At 40.0% G+C, this 17,216-nt stretch overlaps 1 protein-coding gene across 4 annotated transcripts in view; it reads left to right on the top strand.

The window, feature by feature from the left end:
- Positions 1-17,216, top strand: part of Adamtsl1 (ADAMTS like 1) — an 876,927-nt gene that overhangs the window by 754,265 nt on the left and 105,446 nt on the right. For all 4 annotated transcript variants that reach the window (XM_078047684.1, XM_078047686.1, XM_078047685.1 and 1 more), the window contains one exon: positions 7,770-7,980. In XM_078047684.1, the coding sequence (XP_077903810.1) occupies positions 7,770-7,980 (211 nt within the window). The remainder of the gene's footprint in view (positions 1-7,769; positions 7,981-17,216) is intronic.

Below are 17,216 nucleotides of genomic sequence, written 5' to 3' on the forward strand. Positions count from 1 at the left end.
AGTTAATTATCATGATGGCTACCGAATGGTAACTTTCCAAATTCTTCTGTTCCTTCTAGATTATTAATAGGCTTTCCATTGCAGTGACACTTGCTTGAATTTATTTATTTATTTATTTATTTATTTATTTATGAGTTTCTGTTTTACTCAAAGGGTTAAAATTTATTACTATTCAATCATTCCAGACATAGCCAATAGGAGTCCTTCTCAACCAGGCCCCCCACTGTCCTTTTGACATAGAACTCATCATTCTTTGAGTACTTCCCAGTTTTCTGGTCTAACAAGATGTTCCAGGTCCATTTTTCCTTCCCGCAGAACCTGACCTGGTGTCAGCCATTTCTATAGGAACTGGTTGCTTTGAGTAGAGAACTAAATTCTCTACTAAATGGATTCCAGGATCTGGACATGTGATATATTTAATTCTTCTAGGATGCCATTGCTTCTAGGCCTTTCAGTGGAGAGACCTTCGAAGTACTATATAGATAGAAATATTATGTTTACATCATTTATAGCTGTTGATATGACCTTGTCTATGTATTTAAAAACATGAGTTCAACACCAATCCAATTGTACAGGGTTACTCTAGTCTTCCTGCTTTTCATATTTGTAATTCCCCTCACTGACAGTAAGAAACCTGGCTCACATTATTTTCTAGATATCTATGTATTTGTTCAGTTCTCCCTGAATGTTTGACTCCCAGCTACCCTGGCCCAATGCTGAAGCCTATCACATGCCAATTAGCCACTCCCAACCAAACTGCATGCTAAAGTTCATCCCCCACAAAGGGGAAGAAGGAAGGAGGAGGAAGGAGGGAAAAAAGCCAGTTTGAAAGCTCAGCTCCAGAATTATAGGGCTCCCTCTCCTGCTGGACCAAAGCTGAATTTTGCACATACTGGCTCCTTTCCCTACTGAAACTCAGCTCTGACGCCAAAGGAGGTTTGAATCACAGCAAGTAAAATGATCATATTTGCACTAGGACTGACATTTGTAGCTGTGAGCTAGGAATAGATTGGATATTGGGAGATGTGGAGATAAACTGGAAGACACTGGTAAGAAAGATGAAAAACTGAAAGTGGGATGCGTCCTAGGCTGTGTCTCTTTGCCCTACCTTAGGCTTTCTAGACTCGGCCATATCAGTGGTGTCCTATTTATTTCTGTTGCATTGTCCTCCACCTCCTGACCTCAGAGGCATTCTAAAAGAAAGAAATATCTTCAGGGACTTTTTTTTTTTAATCACAGGATAGAAATGGTATGGAGAAATGTCAAATTGAAGTATTACATACAAATTTAAGAAATACTTCTAACAAAAAACTAAAGTTTACAATGGTGTTTCTCTTCCAAAGAAAAAGTGCACTTTAAATTACTAAATTTGGGGGAGGGGAATTTCTTGCAAAAGCCAAGGTAAGAGAAGGTTTTTAGGGCATAATAGCTTGGAGTGGGGAGAGTCTGCCATTAGAAATTATGTGCCTTTATACCAGCTATAATCAGTTGCTGGGAGGCAAAGGTCATTACCTTTTCTGAAAGGCTAAGGCAAAGAAACCAAGCAACTCACATAATGAGCCCTATGCAAAAGAATGCAAAAAGCCTTCCTTTTGTGTAGCTAATACTAATACAAGCTGCTAAAAATGGCCAACCACAGTGGGCCCTTGATTGCCCACATTAACTCTGATGGCCACCTTTAAAAGCAAACATCTCTTTTGGGAGGACCACACACTGCCTTTGCCCATTTCACTGCCAAGGAGCATTGTTGCTTCATCGAAATCATGACTGCAAGTGTATGCATGACCCTGGGTAGTGTCCATGGTTTTGTTTCTGTCATTAAGAAATAGATCTGTCAATGTTGTCATTTATAACTTTCTGAAGCTCAGCACACTGGGGTGTCCAGCCTTAACCACTCAGTCATCCTGGTCTTAAGAGACAGTGTGATGGTTAAGCATGCAGGAGCCAAGCTGCCTGAGTTTGAATCCTGGCTCTCTTGTTTACTTTCTGCATGAGCTTGGGCAATTTACTTAAGGCTTCAGAGCTTCTGTTAGTGTACCTGTAAAGCTGAGAAACTTCTTCAGAAGATTGATACAAATTGTAAATCAGTTATTTTTTTCCCATTTTTTTTTAACTGGGGCAATAAAGTTGTACACAAGGGTGGAATTTGTTGTTACATATTCACACACACATGAAATAACAATATAATTTGGCCAGTATCATTCCCCAGTATTTCCCCTCTCCACATCTTGGGTGGCCTTACTCCCGGGTCCTATGGGAACCTCAGCAAAAGAAGGTGGGATGATGCAGAGTGAAGCTTACACATCCACTGTGCTGGCCTCTATGATGAGGAGCAGCTCCATTTTCAGCGTCCCGTGCCCAAGTCAGGGTAGACTTGGGTATGATGTAGATGACATTGACATCTGCCTGCAGCAAGCATTTCGGGGCCATGATTTGACCTCTCCAGGCCTCAACTCCTTATTGTTAAATCCAGATGATAATCATACCTATCTCATGGGGCTGGGAAGAGAATTAAAAGGAAATAATGCACATAAAGCAGCTAGTACAATCTGGTTCGTGGAAAATGCTGTGTAAGTGTTAGTATGACTGTTGCTGTTGGTGATCATGTGTGAGGTCAGGTAGATGGCTCTGGCTTCTGACTTATGGCTAAAGGTTCTCTGCCCACCCATGACCAGTGACTGGCCAGATGGAGATAGAACGATAGGACCAGTCCAGTTGGCTAGACATTGGGCAGATCTCCATTGCTGTCAGGGAAATAAAGTGAGAATCAGGAAGCCAAGTCTAATGTCTCAAGTCCAGTTACAGTGAAGGTCAACTCAAGAACACCTCTGGCTGGGCAGAGGTAGGAAGGCTAATTCCAATCACTGAGGAGGAGGGTCGCCCGGCTCCTGCATGCCCTGGGTCAGGAGTTGATCGATTGTTCTGGAAGTGGGCAAGTCTGGCAGTACAGAGCACCAACTCAGAACCTCTCCTGCAAAAAGGGTTTGACAAAGGGGACAGTAATATGAAGAAGGGCTCCGAGGAAAGAAAAAGTATAGAAAAAAAATGTGGGGGAAACTAGAGTTTGTGTAACATTCTGGCTAAAAGCCCAACCATGATTGAAACACCTAAAGCCTAGAAGGGCAAGAACCCTACCCATCAGCTCCCACCACCCTCCTCATGCGTGGCGGCGGGCCTCCAGCCAAAACCACGGAGGCAGATGTGTTTCAGAATTCACAATTTTTTTGTATTTTAGAAAGACTTTGGATGACTAAGACATAAATTGTATAATATCCCTAGCAGTTTCTGGAGGAAAATGCCATACTCCAACAGGCTAAAATTACTGCAGTAAAAAATGTATAAATATTTACCCAAAGTGGGATGCAGCCTATCAAAGCATGTCAATTTAGGCTCAGTTTTGTCACAAAAAAGAGTTTGTACCACACTGAAGAAAAATTTATGGTGTTCAGAGCTTTGGAGACTTTGAAACTGGAAGCAAGCAGTTGTGTAAAGGACACTGCTGAGATGCTGACCAGCCAAGTGACTCATCCAAAGGTACACACAGTTCACTGAAAATTCAACTCCACTTAAATGACCACACAGTAACTAACTGCACATCTTCTGTGTTCCAGACACTGTGTGAAGTGCTGAGGTTAAAGTGATTTAGTTTCCTAGGGCTACTGTAACAAAGTATCACAGGCTCAGTGGCTTAACAGGATGGAAATTTATTGTCTCCCAGTTCTGGAAGCCAAAATCAAGTCCAAAATGCAAGATCCACAGCCCATGAGGGCAGCTTCTATGCAGGACAGAAGCAGGGAAAAGTCCCTGCTTTCCCCTTTTTTGGCCTAAGTTGATTAAAATATTTTTGACCCAGAATCAGCAAACGTGCTTAATGTGCAGATGGTTTCTGCTGACCTCCTTCCCTGGGAATGTAAAATGTGCTTTTATCAGGGTAAGGCAGAGAGGTCTGCTTTGTGAGTTTCTCTGTGCAGTGTTTAACTGGCCTAATAGCTGTCAAAATGCCTCTGCTTCAAGGTCCTGGTAACTGGGTTTACAACAGAAGTGGGGGCAGGGGCCCAGGGAGTGAGCATAAAAACCTGTGCCCTGGCACAGGTGAACCTGGGGTCAGCACTAACCATGCAGCAGCTGCCCTCTGAGACACACACAGAGCAGTCATCAGCATCGGGGTGGTTGTTGGACTCTGTTTGACTCCCATGTTTTAGGATTTCACTTAAAGTTGGGGGGAAAACCCCTTTTTGAAACACAGCAAACAAAAAAATGTACAAATATTACGCGTAAGACTTAGTGGTTTTTCATGAACTGGACCCAGACCAGTACCCAGATCTAGACAACATCCGGGAAAGCCCTCCTCACCGTACCCCTCTTCTAGCTCCTACCTGCCAAGGGTAACCACCAGCCTGACTTCTAACACCACGGATTGGTTTTGGTTTTTGAGCTTATATAATTGAAATGAAACATATCAATTTTTGTGTTTGTGGCTTTGTTCACTCCGTTTCGTGTTTATAAGATTCATCCACAGTGTTGCTTATTGCTATGGTTTATTCTTATTGTTTTATATAGTTTTGTATGAACATATCATAATTTTTTATTCATTCATTGGTTAATGAGCATTTGTTTTTCCTCATCTGGGTGGTTATGAGTAGTGCTTCTATGAATATTCTTATATGTCTTTGGATGAATATATATACATTGGAGAGGGGTGCCTACTTGTATTAATTATCTATTGCTGCATAACAAATTTCCCTCCAAACCTAGTGGCTTATAACAACAATGAACATCTACCCTTTCCCACAATTTATTGAGTAAGGTATCTGGAAGAACCATAGACAGTTTGGGCACAAGGCCTTTCCTGAGGCTACAGTCATCCAAAGACTAGCCTGGTATGGAGGATGTGCTATTAAGGTACCTTATGCACATGAGTGGCAAGTTGGGCTGACAGTGGTACCATTCTTCTACAGGTGGACTCTCCTTAAGATCATCTCAGTGTCCTCCTGACATGATGGCTAGCTTCCCCCCACCATGAATAAGCCATTAGAGAGAGCATCATGGGGAACTATATCCTTTATGGTCTAGCCTTGGAAGTCTCAGAGCATCACTTCTGCCTCATTAGAGTCATTGGAAGGGAGAGCCTCTATGTCCAGCCCATGCTCAAGACTCAACCTTTAGAAGGAAGGAGCAGGACATGATATTTGGACAAATCTTATTTATTTACTTATTTTACAGTAGAATGCCTTTTGACATGTTACACACAAATGGAGCACAACTTTTTACTTCTCTGGTTATTACATGGTACAGAGTCATTTCACTACTGTATCTATCCTACATGTATACAGAGTAATAATGTCTGTTTTATTCTACTGACCTTCCCATCCTGACAACCCCACTTTTCCCCCTCACTCTCCTCTACACAAACCAAATTCCTTTATTCTTCCCGACCCACCCCCCACTATGGATCAGTATATACTTATCAGAGAAGACATTAGGCTTTGGGTTTTGGGGGATAGGTTTATTTCACTTAGCATGATATTCTCTAGCTCCATCTATTTACCTGCAAATGCCATAATTTCATTCTTCTTTAAGGCTGAGTAATATTCCATTGTGTATATGTGCCACATTTTCTTTACCCATTCATCTGTTGAAGGGCATCTAGGTTGGTTCCATAGGTTAGCTATTGTTAATTGAATTTCTATAAATATTGATGTGGCTGTGTCACTGTAATATGTAGATTTTAAGTCTTTTGGTTATAAACCCAGGAGTGGGGTGGCTGGATCAATGGTGGATCCATTTCAAGTTTTCTGAGGTATCTCCATACTGCTTTCCACAGTGGTTGCACTGACTTGCAGTCCCACCAGAAATGTATGAGTGTTTCTTTTTCCCCACATCCTTTTATGTTTGGACAAATCTAAAAACCCTTCTTGCACCACAAAATTTATAACTTGAAAATAATTCGCCTGGGGGGTTAAAAATAAGAGAAATTTATATAAATTCACATAAGGATCAAAAAGAACTATATTCCACCCAGCCTTTCTTCTTCTAATCATTTAAAATTTTGTAATGATTATAGGAGAATTTTTAAGGTACTTCCAGGAGACAGCATGGTACAATAGGAAGAACACAGGCTTTGGAGTCAGATGTATCCAAGTTCAAATCCTGGCTTTACTATTTATAAATGATAGGCATTTGGGCATCTTAAGAATTCAGCATTTTGGATTCTCAGATTCCCTCAATTATAAAATGAGTGAAATCAATGGATCCTATGTCTCTGGAGAAAACTGAATAAGCTAATGTGTTTACATGCCCTGTGGGATGGAAGACCCCTTCTATTTGCTCATTTGTCAAGAATTTATTAACCTTCTACATTAATCATCTACAAGGTAGCATGATGGACACTGTGAGTGTTCCAAAACTGACTCAGACACAGGCCTGACCTCAGAAGGTCTGTTCTGTAGCAGAACCCTGGACAGACAGGACAACTATAATGCAACTAAGAAAATCACCAGTGTCTAGAGCAAGTGTGAATGCCATCTTTTAAATATGAGTGAAATTTGAATATGTAGAAATGGTAGAAATTTTGAGGGATAAGGGAAAGACAAAAGGTATTCCAAACTAGGAATACAGCTTACATAAAGATGGAGCTAGAAAACTCTGGGGCATAAATGGATGTAGTTCATTACAGGTATAAACAGTGTAGATGAAAGGAGTAGTGCACATAGGAATAGGACAGTAGGTACCTATTAGAATAGCAGGAAAAGATGAGAGTAGACACTTACTTTTACAGTCTGATGAAAAATCATTAAGGCCAAAGATTGTTAAACCAATTTTCTGAGCTGGCTATGAAAGCTAGGCAGACTAGCTACTCAGGGATCTACTGCCATGCTTTTCTTGGCGAACTCCCGTTTGTAGAATCTTTGTGCCTCCTACCGTAAACAGAACCTTCTAAAACTGATCATTAGAGAACGCTCTGACTTGGAGCCCAAGCAACTGAGCTTTGTACTTATCATTCGCATTTTGGAGGCTGCAACAATGGGGAGGTGCAGTGGGCTGTTTTTATAGGCCCTTAGCTCACTATAAATGTACTTCTCAAGACTCAGCCATTTAGAACTGGCCAATTCATGCACTCAACTCATCTGTGTGTTTGACTTCTATGTCCAGATAATGAGCCGCTCACTCCACTTACTTCCCTTCAGGAAGACTGATCTATTTAGCAGCCTCCATTTCTGTTACATTATCCAGTCCCAGGCAGTGATGATATTTATACATAAGACAGAGATGTTTCTGGACTGTGATGGAAGTTTGAAGAAAGTTGGAGCCAATGACCTTTCACTTTGAAGCCAAAGAATAACAAGCACAATTTTTTTTTTCAGTCTCACTGAAAATGGGGGTTAGAAAAATTAGCAGAAAATCTTTTCCTAGACCCACCATTCAATATGTGGTAGCCAAACTTTTTATGTACATAACTTATTTGTCACATAGCACCTTAATTTTCACAAAGCTTGTGTGTCCCATCAAAGTAGACATGGAGATTTTGTAGGTAAATATTGAATGTTCTACTTTGCCACCCTCTTTGCTTTACTCTAAGTGAATTCTAGAGTATAAAGAGGAAGGACGTGTTCTAGGCACAGGATAGAATTCCTAGCCAATCTTTGCCTAGAACTTCCCACATTCCCAGTTGGAGATTTTTAATCAATTAATAACCCTTGAGTTCATGGGAAATGATCTCTGCATGGGAACTAAGGCAGTCTTGGTCCTCTCTGATTTTTTTTTCTCAGGTGGGAAATTGGCAAGTGGAGTCCATGTAGTCTCACCTGTGGTGTAGGCCTGCAGACCAGAGATGTCTTCTGCTCTCACCTGCTTTCCAGAGAATTGAATGAAATGGTAATCCTGGCTGATGATCTGTGTCGCCATCCTAAACCCAGCACGGTGCAAGCTTGCAACCGCTTCAATTGCCCCCCAGCATGGTACCCTGCACAGTGGCAACCGGTGAGTTCTCAGGTTCCTGAATATTGGAGTGTATGTTTGCAATAGCTATTCATGGCAAAGAATTCTTGTTCCACTAAGGGAATGTTCAAGTGCCGCTCATCCCTTCCTTCTTAGTACTTCTTTAACCTTATTCAAATCTAAAGCTGTTAATTATGAACACCATGTTCTTTCTACTATACCACACCCCACTGATCTCTAAAAGCAACTCAAATGATCCATCTGTTAATCTGAGTGTATTCATGACAGAGTTGGAATCAAGCTAAGGGAAAATTTCTAAAATATAGATAATATGGTGGGTTTTTCATAAAGCTAAATTGTTTCCGAATCCAGGCCCTTTCTACTTTTGCTGTTTAAAAATTCTAAGAAATTTGGCCATGAGATAATGATTTTTTTTAACTTCATTACCTAGCAAAGTAAGTTAGAAATCCAAAGTCAATTTCAGATATCTATCTTCATTTTCCTGTTCCTGTGAATTCTATTAATCTGGGAACCATTGTTTTAAAACAAGAATAGGCAAATTCCAGCCCACAAGCTAAGGCCTACCCTGCAGCCCTTTTTGTAAGTAAAGTTTTACTCAAACATAGCCACTCCCATTCTTTTACTTAGTATCTGTGGCTGCTTTTGCACTATAAGGGCATATTGTGTGGTTGAATCAGAGATCATATGGCTCACAAAACCTAAAATATTTACTCTCCCTCCCTTTACAAAAATGTCTGTTGATGTTGCATCAAAATTTTACATTATAATAATAAAAACCCAACTATTTTATTATAGTAGCCATCTATCTAAAAATCAATGTATATTTCTCCAGTTTGTTAAATTACCTTCTTTTTTGCCTTTGAAGAACACGAAAGGATTTTAAACTGATCACTTGCATATCTTATTTTGCAATGTGCTCGTTCATCATCTGGACATCAGACTTAGCTTTAAAGTGACAAGAAAGGTCACAAAAAGTAAGCCTGAAAGGTGGCAGGGACGTACTTCCTTGTTTGAGATAGTTTTAAACATTCAGTAGTGTCCTAGTTTGGGTGATAAGTTATATGGTCACCACCTGAAGAGAGAGGCTGGCCACTTACAAAGGTTTGCCTCACTGCTGAGAAAGGGGCTGCCACTCCCAGGCAGCCAGATATCCTCCAGGCCCTTCCTTCCTTTCTTCTCCCTGTCCATCTTGGGGCTGTGGTTTAGTTAAGTACTCCAAGGAGCAAGTGAGCAAAGCACTAAAATACAGTCAGCCCTTCATATCCAGATTGTCCACATCTGTAGGTTTAAGCAATGGCACATTATGTACAATCTGGTTAAGTCTGCATGGTTGCCTTTGAGCTAAACATGTATAGACTTTTTTTTCCTTGTCATTACCCCCTAAACGATACAGTATAACAACTATTTACATAGCGTTTACATTAAGTTAGGCATTATTTGTAATCTTGAGATGATTTAAAGTATGCAGAAGGATGTACATAGGTTACATGCAAATACTATGCCATTTTTCATGGAGAACTGGAACCAAATCAGAGGAGGATCATGGAACCAATTCCTTGAATGTACTGAGGGATGACTACAAAATAGCTAGAAACAGACTCTGACTATATATTTTCTTTTCAAGCTTAAAAGTATTATGGCTAAGTTCATAAATTCTATACCACTGTGTGATGGTTTGTGGAAGTAAAGAGAATGTACTATATCTTGAACACCATGTACCAGGACTTTACTAAGAAATATATATATATATATTATTTTACATCTACTTGAAGTTAATTCTCACAACTCTCCAGGGAAAATTAGGCTTTATTATCCTTATTTTAGGTTTGAGGAAACTGGGGTTCACACTGCTAGCAAATTTAGGGGTGGCCATCACTCTTGTTTTATGGGGTACTTTCCATAATACCAAACCCCATTGTTGTATGGCTGAAAGGGGCCTTGAGGGTCATATATGAGCACTCTTGTTCTATGGATGATGTAACCATGGCCTAGGGGTAGCATTGCTCAAGATCATGCCGCCTGGACCAGAACCCAGGTTCCTGGCTTCTAGTGCATTTATGCTGAGCTGTCTCTAATTAGAGTAAACTGATGACCTTAAACTGTGCCACTAACCCTAGGAAAAGGTGAAGATCAGTTCAAATCAGTTTCCACTGTCAGAAAGTCCATGTATTTACCAGTATCATGTCCTGTCATCAGGTACAGAGTAGATTGTAGCTAAAATGTTTATTATGAGACAAAATGAATGAGGAGATCAAGTGTACCTTCCCATGGGCCCTGAATTTCTGGCTTTGTCCTCCAGGTCAGACTCTCTAAGCCTGGAGTAAACCATAGGCTATTCTTCTTATTTTCTAGAATCCTACTCCTTTAGGTAAGCTTTTTTGGGCAAAATTAGTCATTCTCAATCTCTACTAAAAAGAAAGGAAATCATGTGTGCTGAAAAGAGGAGTAACTTTAAGCCCCAGAGCTGATTGGATGTGGCTTAGGACACCACTAGTTAGGATACCAGCTGCTGATGCCCATTTGCCTGGTTAGACCACTGATTCTTCAGCAGTCCCAGGTGGGATAAGGAAACTGGTGTGCGTGCGCATTCTCTTTCCCATTTAGCTATATAGATCTGCCAGAGGATGTTGCTGATGCATCTCATCCTTCAACCAGCCCCCAGCCTTTGTTCAGATGAAAGAAAAGGAGATGGGTTCGAATCCTTCACTTAAAAAAAGGCAATCTGATGGGCATTAGTCTGTTGGCGTGGACACCTCTTCCTCCTTGCTGTTTGAACACAGGGTCACCACAAATTTCTTGTGTATGTTTCTTTTCCTGGATAAAAAGGACAAATTACATGAATTGTCCCCTGCTAGATAGGAACACAATCTCCTTTGTTCTTTGTTGAGCACTTGCCTGACAGATGGTGAATAGCCAATATTTCTATATTCTGCAGGTCTGCCAAGGACCAAGCATTAAGTCCAAGTACTTATATTAAAATTTTGTCTTAGAAACAAACAAGCAGAAATAAAGCAGAAATCAAATTCCAGCTTGGTTGTTAGAGGACCATTTAATTTCATTTTTACCTCTTACTCAATAATTTATCTCTTGGTTTTGATCTCTGATCTTGTATGAAGAACTCATTTAATATTTGCCTATCTAGCTCTAGTATCTTGTTTCTATTTGGTTGGCTTCTGAATACTTATATTTTTCACATTTTATTCTTCTGCCATTTTTTCTAGATTATTAAACTCATCCTTCCCCTCTTCCCCTTCCTCCTCTTCATCTTTGGTGTTGGCTATAAATGAACTCTGAGACACCACACCCTTGTAACACACTGGAGAATTACCACAGCATGATTAAAAGTTCACTGCTATATATTTCACAGATTAATCTGAAACAGTGTGATCACGACTGCCTTCTGCTAGGATTTTTCTCAAGGATTCTCTGTAGCCATATCATAAAGCCACTATGTGAAAGTCTGAGGTCTTCACTACTGAACATCTGCCCGTGCCACATGCCCAGCTGTGGCCCCATCTTGCATTCCTTTACCTGCTCTGCTCCCCACCCACCTGCAGTTTCCCTCCCCTCTGCCTCTCAGAGTCCATCAGAAGCCCTCTCTCCTCTGGCAGGACTCCTGTAACTCTACCATCCCCCCACACTGAAACTACAGAGTGTTCAAAGTCAGTCCTGCTCATGACCTGGACAGGGACTTTCTTGTGGCTTCTGAATTAGATCACAAGGTCAATGAAGGCAGATACCAAGTCTCAGTGGGACACATAACACCCAGTGCATTTAGACTAGACCTAGAAGATGCTGTGGAAAAGGCACATGCCAGGTATGCCAGGCTCATTTATTGATCATTTGCAACATCTTAGCAAGTTATTTTTTCTTTCTTTTTTTTAATAAAAGCAACACATACAGTGCATCACCTGCAATGCAACTCTGGGCTCCTGACATCCTTGACTCACTTAATCCTCACTCTCCTATGTGATGGTGACTAATATTATCTCCACGTTGCACATGAGGAGCCTGGAGCACTGTAAGGTCAACGTGAATTCCAGCTTCACATAGTAGAACTCGTTCTGCGGCTCTTACATTTTCTGTCTTATTCCTTGCAGCCTCCTTGAGAGGAAACAAGGTTTGAGGGAAGGGTTGTCCCAACTCACATAGCTGGCAGTGGAAAAGGGGGCCTCTGAATGCTTCAAAACCCCTTCTTGCTCAGCTTTATATTTACTCTGAAGTATTAAAATGCAAGGAAATTTGAAAACATAATAGCCTAATAATTTGCAGTTTACATAAAACTCAATATTTGATGCCAATATCCAGGGCAGATAATCTGTGTGTTAGCTTTCTATGGACAGGGTAGCAAATTACCACAAATTTAGTGGCTTACAACAGGAATTTAATCTCATGTAGCTCTGAAAGGCAGAAGTCAGAAATCAGACTCACTGGGCTAAAATCAAGAGATCAGCCGACTCCAGGGAGGATCTCTTACATTTCCTTTTCCATCTGGTAGAGGCCACATGCTTTTTGGCTCCTGTGCAGTCCATTCCTCTGTCTTCAAAGCCTATCACCCAAGCCACTGACTCTGTCGTCATATCCTCTCCTGCCTCTTATCAGGACCATAGTGACCACATGGCTCACCAGGATCATCTCTCTATCCCCAGACTCTTAATTGTATCAGCAAAGTCCCTTTCATTATGTTCAGGCAACATGTTCACAGGTACTAGGGATCAAGATGTAGATGTCTTTGGGGTCATTATTCAGCCATCTTTAATGTGGGCTAAGCACATGGTCCTTACCAGCACAAGGTCTTGGAGACTGAAAACCTGCCCTCCGCTACCCCTCCCCCACCACTGTCTATGGCATCTGCAGCAGTATTCCTTATGTTTAATTCTAAAAATTAACTTTTAAAATGGAATAAGAAAAAAAAAGGAGAAATATGCTGAAGGGTTAAACTGAAATGAATGCCCTCAGTCTGAAGCATGATTTAATATTTCTCTATACTGTGTATGTTTTATGTTCAGGATTGTGTCCTCCCAACTGTACATACACATTGCACACATCTGTGCTGAGACAGGAGCAATCTCCACAGCTCCTAGCCCCCTCCACCAGCTGAAAAACATGATTAAATTGCCTTTCCCCATAAACCTTTTTTCATCAGAGTCACAGTTCAAACTGCATAAGTTTAACTGTGTAAAAAGGCAATACAAGAGAGGAATTTCGTCCAGCAATATGAAGGGAAAAAAATGAATGATAACTATAAATGCTTGAAAAATAAAATTTTCATGTTCTAGATTAAAACACAGAGAGAGAGAGAGAGAGAGAGAGAGAGAGAGAGAGAGAGAGAGAGAGAGAGAGAGAGAACTATCTTGGTTTGGATTAGAGGGCTGAATTCTGTTAGAAAGTGACATGATAGTCATCTGAGTTTTTTTTTAATCCCAGTAACTAAAGTATAAATCTATGTAACTCTAACTTAGAGGCCGTATTTATTTGAAATGTTGTGTCTCAAGAGAAGAAAATCCTATTAGGATGGTTGTGCATTCCTCTGCCCACACTGCTCCCTGCCCACCTGCAGTTTTTCCTCCCCTCTGCCTCTCAAAGTCAACCCGGAACCCTCCCTCCTCTGCCAGGACTTATTTTCAAAAATATATTTCATAAGAAAATTAACACTTGATTCTATCTTTAGAATCAACAGTAAATAAAGCAAAACAGAGATCAAAGGTCAAACTTCACGTGTGGAGAAGTTTTTTAAAGTTTATTAGCAGAAAGAGTCTTATCATAATTGCTCTGAATTTTAGTGGATCTGTACTTTACAACATAATAGAAGTATTAACCAGAAGGTGCATCATGCAGGCCTCGTACTTCTGGGGTTAAGAAAGCTTAATCAACAGTAGTTGAATGAGGTAAATCTAATTCACAGACAGGTTGGTGTGAAAATATCATCTTTATTTTAATAATTTTGTTTCGTGAGATCAAGTCCTCGTTTTTTTTTTTTCTCTAAGCCCTAATTTAGTTTGTTATATACCAAATACTGTCTCCACCTGCCTTGGGGCCTCCAATCTCCTCTGTTGCCAAAATGCCTCCATCTCTAAAAGTCTGACACCAAGCTTGGTACACACGAGCCCGTGACCTTCCCCAGCAGACCTGGTCTCCCTGCATTGATCTTTATGGCAGGTTGTCACTTCTATCTAGCCTGTTCCCTAGAAATGGAGCCTTTCTCAGCCTCAAGTATCTGTCATAGTCAATACCCATATCCTCTCGGTTCCAGCTCCTATAACCACCCCCTTGTGCTCTCTTCCTTTCTAAACCTCCTCCTGCAGTGCTGTCCAAGTCCTTACCATCAAGTACCAACTGTTATACACAGCCTCTGGCTGCATCTCCAGTGTTGTCTTGTGTAACTCTCATTCAGAGTTTCCAATGTGAGATGGCAGTTCTTTACTTCAGGCCCTTTCCTGAGCCATAAAAATACTAATATTTGTTGAGAACCTCCAACAAAGGGTATGGTATGTAGTGTTATCTAGATGTATCTAACCAAAATTCCCTTTCTCCATGGCACACCTGTTAATGCCTCACAGGGCAATATTCTTTCTTTGCCTATACTGTCTAAGTCATTTCCTACAAATTGAATCATGTTATCCCTGCTTTAAAACTGTTTTTGATACCTAATGATTTTAAGATTGTGTTCAAAGACCTTTTACCATCTGGCCCTGTTTTGATGTCTCAGGCTAGTTTCCTGACCTTTCTTCCTCATGAACATTCTCTTCTCAGGACAGCTGAGTAATGTGAACACTCATGTTCTTTCATGTGTGCACACACAACTCTGCCCCTGCCCAATCACTCACTGATACCTCCTCTATTGAGCTGCCCCAACTTTTCCATAAAGATTTGGTGGCACTCTCCCTTTTTGTAAAACTGGTCACATTTTGCAGAAAGTATTTCTCCCTCACTGGACTGCAGATACCTGAAGTTTAGTAACCATTGTATTCATCCTAATTTCAAGACACTTAATACAGTGCCTGGCACTTAGCAGGTATTCAATAACTGTTTGCTGAATGAATGAATGAGTGAATGAAGAAATGAGTGAAATGAATTAGAAACTATAAACTGAAGAAGTTATGTTAAACCAGGAAAGTTGACCTTAGAAACAGAAAATAAGTTGCACTTTGTGTTGGATTCAATAATATGATTTGAAATTCTAAGGAAATGAACTCAGCTCTCAGTAAATTAAACAACTGAGATGAAACCAAAAGCATCAATACAGGCAGAATTTATTAATATGCTGATTATGGGAAAAATCTTTAAAAATATAGGTCACTTGAGTCATTGTATTTCTGTATAGGAACATAACTTTTAAGTGTTTTTCTTATTGCACATTTCTTACTTTTCTTATAAAAATAATGAACCCATGACCTTGTATCATGAAACACATGTGGCAGTTAGTATATGCAATATAAATACTATTTTGATATTTACTTTTATTGCATATTTTTAAAATAATACCCCTTTCCAGAGATTTACCTCTTCATATCAGAATATTATTTCAATGATGATTCATAAGGCAAATGTTTTTTCTCTAATTTTTTTAACTTTCTCTTGCTATTGCTCCTTTTGAAACATTTTCTTCTCTGAGTTCTGCCTCTGACCATCAGCATCACTAGGTAATCTCAGCATGTTTACAAAGTTATCACATAATTTGGAGCCTTTATTAATTTGGAAGTTGTCACAGAATTTGGAGCCTTTACTAATTTGAAATTTTTATCTTCCACCATTTTTGAAGATTGACAAAAACCAATTTTTCATCCATGTAAACACACTGGGGAAGATTTTTGAGCATAGACAAGACAAGTGTTTAAGAGCAAGATTCCTGCCAGTATTCCCTTAGCTAGAGGGCTGTCCCCCATACTTGAAGAGTCAGCGGAGCACTTACTGCCACTGGCTCAGATCCACTGCTGACGTCCGGAGAAGCAGCTTCTGACTAACGATAAAACAGCCTCATAAAAGATGGATGATCAGCTGGATGTTTGTTTTACATCTTTGAAACATCTGGATTTGGGGCTCTTTCGTTCATCCAATCATCAATTCAGCAAACATTTATGAAGTGCACGTTCTTTGCCAGACACTGCACTAGGCACTGGGGAGTATAAAGATGAATAAATCCCCTTTCCTCAAAAGGCTCCTAATCCTGTGTGCACGTAGGGAGGCAGAGGAAATTATCAGACATGCAACGAGTCCTTTCAGAAGAAATATAGTACCCTTCCAGGCAGGGGTCAGAGTAGGGTGGAGACGATCCATTTGCCAAGATGCAGGGGGATAGAGAAGTTTTGCTAAGGAGTGGCCTGTGAACTTGGCCTTCAAGAATGTCTTGAGAGTTTCAGGATGAGCCACAGCTGAGGGGCATTGCTCACAGGGTGGACAACATGGTGTAAGGCCTGAGCAGAGAAAGTATCTGCATGTTCAGGGAAGGGAAATTTGTCTATTATAGCTAAAGCACTGGCATGTGGTAGAACCTCAAGGAATGTTCCAGAAAATTCATTGCTGGTTAGGGCATGTGGGCCCTGAAGGATATTCTCAGGAGTCTGGACTTTATATTCTAGGCATTGAGAATCTCCCATAAGCTATTTGTGCAAGTCAAACTTTAAAACAAGATGATTTTTAAATTTTTCATTATACCTGTTTATCATCAGGCTGTTATAGATTACTATATAATTATTTGAGGTCTGTCCCTTAAATCAGGTGCCTTAGCTTATCATCAGGAGCAAAGTGACAACCCAGTACAATTTTATTACATCTCCATTTTTTGAAATATCACAGATTATTTTCATCACCTATTTCCTCTGTTTGAAAGAAAGAAAATTAACCTACCTTTTTCTTTATTCAACTACTTAGTTATTTTCAGAACATTTAATTCATACTGAACAGAAGCCCATATGCTTCATAAAATATTTAGAAAAAGAATTCTTCAGCCACCAAACATTAAAGCAATCTGTACTCCTGCAAATCCAACATCAATAGTGAAGTATCTAAAATTTTGAACAACAAGTTACAAACTTAGCATGTTCTTTATGGATGTTGAACTCAGTAAGGTTTGTGGGGAATTTGTGAATTTTTGTCAAATGAAAAAGAAAAGATGGAATTTTGAGGCTTAGAGGATAATGGTTTTATGAAAAAATCATTACTTCTCTCAAAAATATACTACATTTTCAACTGTGTAAATACTTGTTGATCACATCAAAATACTACATACATCCAGAATCCATTATAAAATGTTACTC

This window comes from Ictidomys tridecemlineatus, chromosome 4 (genome assembly GCF_052094955.1).
Source record: "Ictidomys tridecemlineatus isolate mIctTri1 chromosome 4, mIctTri1.hap1, whole genome shotgun sequence".
Taxonomy (NCBI): Eukaryota; Metazoa; Chordata; class Mammalia; order Rodentia; family Sciuridae; genus Ictidomys; species Ictidomys tridecemlineatus.